The sequence below is a fragment of the Pleurodeles waltl genome, chromosome 2_2 (assembly GCF_031143425.1).
Source record: "Pleurodeles waltl isolate 20211129_DDA chromosome 2_2, aPleWal1.hap1.20221129, whole genome shotgun sequence".
NCBI classification, from domain to species: Eukaryota; Metazoa; Chordata; class Amphibia; order Caudata; family Salamandridae; genus Pleurodeles; species Pleurodeles waltl.
In genome coordinates, this window is record NC_090439.1 from 424911531 (window position 1) to 424913859 (window position 2329).

Here is a 2329-nt window from a genome sequence, read left to right on the forward strand (position 1 = left end):
GAGCAATGGAAACAGCACAATGCCACCATGGCCTCCATTGCAGGGGTGCTGCAGCATCAGTACCACTGCCAGCCTGAGTCCTCCACCCACCTGCAAGCCCCTACCAATACCCAGGAAACCGCCCTGCCATCTACATCTGCAGCATCCACTGGACTGGTGGCACTGCCAGATGACTCACAGGACATCAGCAGCCCTACCCATGCATCCCATCTGCAGCTTTGTAAACATGCCCTCAGACCCAGATATGCCACTGAAACACCAGCCAAGACCAAGCCTAGCACCAGGAAGTGAGCTTGCCCTGAACTGTCTCACTTGTGTGCCACTGAGCTACCTCATTGACATGCCACTGCCGTCTCACCATTTTCCAATGGCCCTATGGACTATACCCCTGTGCAACCAACAGCCGAGCATATGCACCTGAGTACATTGTTCACCATGTGCCCACTCCCTTTTACTGTCCCAAAACCCATGTATATATTTACACTGAATGAATACACCTGTGCACTCATAAAATATGTACTTAATCAATATGAGAGATCATTTGTGAATGTGAATGCATTAGTTGGTTACTATCATAATCCCAGTTTTATTGCAGGAGGAGATCCAACACATTGTAGTGTCTGAAGTTTTCACACTGCACATACAATTGTGTTCCCTGGTATCTGTCACTTCAGTCATGATTTTCAATTGTCACTGACCAAGGACACCACAGTACTTATTACATGAGTCAGACTGAAACAATTCAGTGAAGACATCAGCATCATTGAACAGTACCTGAGAGTCACTGGAAATATAGGCGGATTAGCTGTGTCCTGGAGTTGATATCTTCCCCCTCTTTTTCCTCACCATCAATCTCATCCCTCCTCTGAGGTTGTAGGGCTGGTTGAACAGCACCCTCCTCTTCCAGAAGTGGGATAACCTTCCTCACAGCCAAGTTGAGCAGCATGCCGCAGGCCACCACTATCTTACACACCTTGTCAGGGACATAGCACAGGGATCCTCCGGACAGATGCAGGCAACTAAATCTTGCTTTCAGGAGTCCTTTAGTGCACTCTATCACCCTCCTAGTATGACCATGGGCCTCATTATAATTCCTCTCTGCATCTGTTCTGGGATTCCTCACAGGCGTCAGGAGCCATTGCATGTTGAGGTAGCCATAATCACCTGCAAAAGTGAGCGAAAGAGGACTTGAACACACACATTTTTCTTGCATACAGCCTGCCTGTCAACTATGTAACTGATCCAGTGTCATACACACTCACCTATGAGCCAAGCGCTGCCCCCCTCTACTTGCCCCATCATATGTGGCACACTGCTGCATTTCAGGACAAATGAATCATGGACTGATCCTGGGAACATTGCATTGACATGTGAAATGTATTGATCAGCAGTACACACCAATTGGACATTCATGAGTGATAGTTCTTACGATTCCTATACACCTGTTCGTTCACTCTTGGGGGTATGAGGGCTATGTGGGTTCCATCAATGGCACCAATCATATGGGGGATATTAACAAAGGCGTAGAATCCAGATTTGATGGCAGTGAGTTCAGGTCTTTGAGGAAACTGGACAAAAGTTTGCAAGTGTTGAACAAACGCATCTATGAAATTGGACAGGATGTGGCTGGACATTGGCTGTGATACTGCTGCAGTCATGCCCACTGTCACCTGAAGTGAGCCCGTGGCCTTAAAATGGAGCACAGATAGCACTTGCACAGTTGTAGGTATGGCATGCTGATTCCGATTGGCCGGCTTCAGAACAGGATCCATTAATGCACAGAGGTCAAGGATTGTAGCTTGGTTAAGTTGGTAGGTAATAATGATGTGAGGTTCCTCCATAGTGGCTAGATCCACCAGGGGTCTGTAAACAGATGGTGCCCTCCCTTGCCACATGGATCTGTACCTATGGGTGACAAAACAACACATTTTGAGTTTCGACATACACTTGCATCACATGATATCACATACATTTCTAAAATGCAACACATAGGTGACCCACATAAACAGAAAGAATGAGGAACACCATCAGGCTAATGTGTGCTGAGGTTTTCTCTGTCAAAACGGCATCACATCGTAGACACACTTCCAACCGTGAGTACATGTGGGGATCAAAGAATCTTGCCAGTAATCGACAAAGGGGAATGAGAATGGGGCCATGGAAGAGGCCCACGGCCAGCCTATGGAGATGTGGTGAAAGCAAAATGGCAGTTTCCTGCCATCCAGGTATGGTAGTGTGGAAGTGACATCATTCCGCTGGCATTAGTCGTCAGGGCGGTAAGCGTATTCACCGCCGTGTACGTGATCTTTGGATTACATGGTTGTCAATG

At 47.3% G+C, this 2329-nt stretch overlaps 1 protein-coding gene across 1 annotated transcript; it reads right to left on the bottom strand.

Moving 5' to 3' along the window:
• Positions 1-781: 781 nt before the first annotated feature.
• On the bottom strand, positions 782-1841 carry LOC138276276 (putative nuclease HARBI1). Its single transcript, XM_069219184.1, has 2 exons — positions 1430-1841; positions 782-1164 (listed from the first exon to the last, which is right to left on the bottom strand). Exons 1-2 carry the CDS (start codon positions 1839-1841, stop codon positions 782-784), a joined length of 795 nt encoding a protein of 264 aa, XP_069075285.1.
• Between the last annotated feature and the right edge of the window lie 488 nt (positions 1842-2329).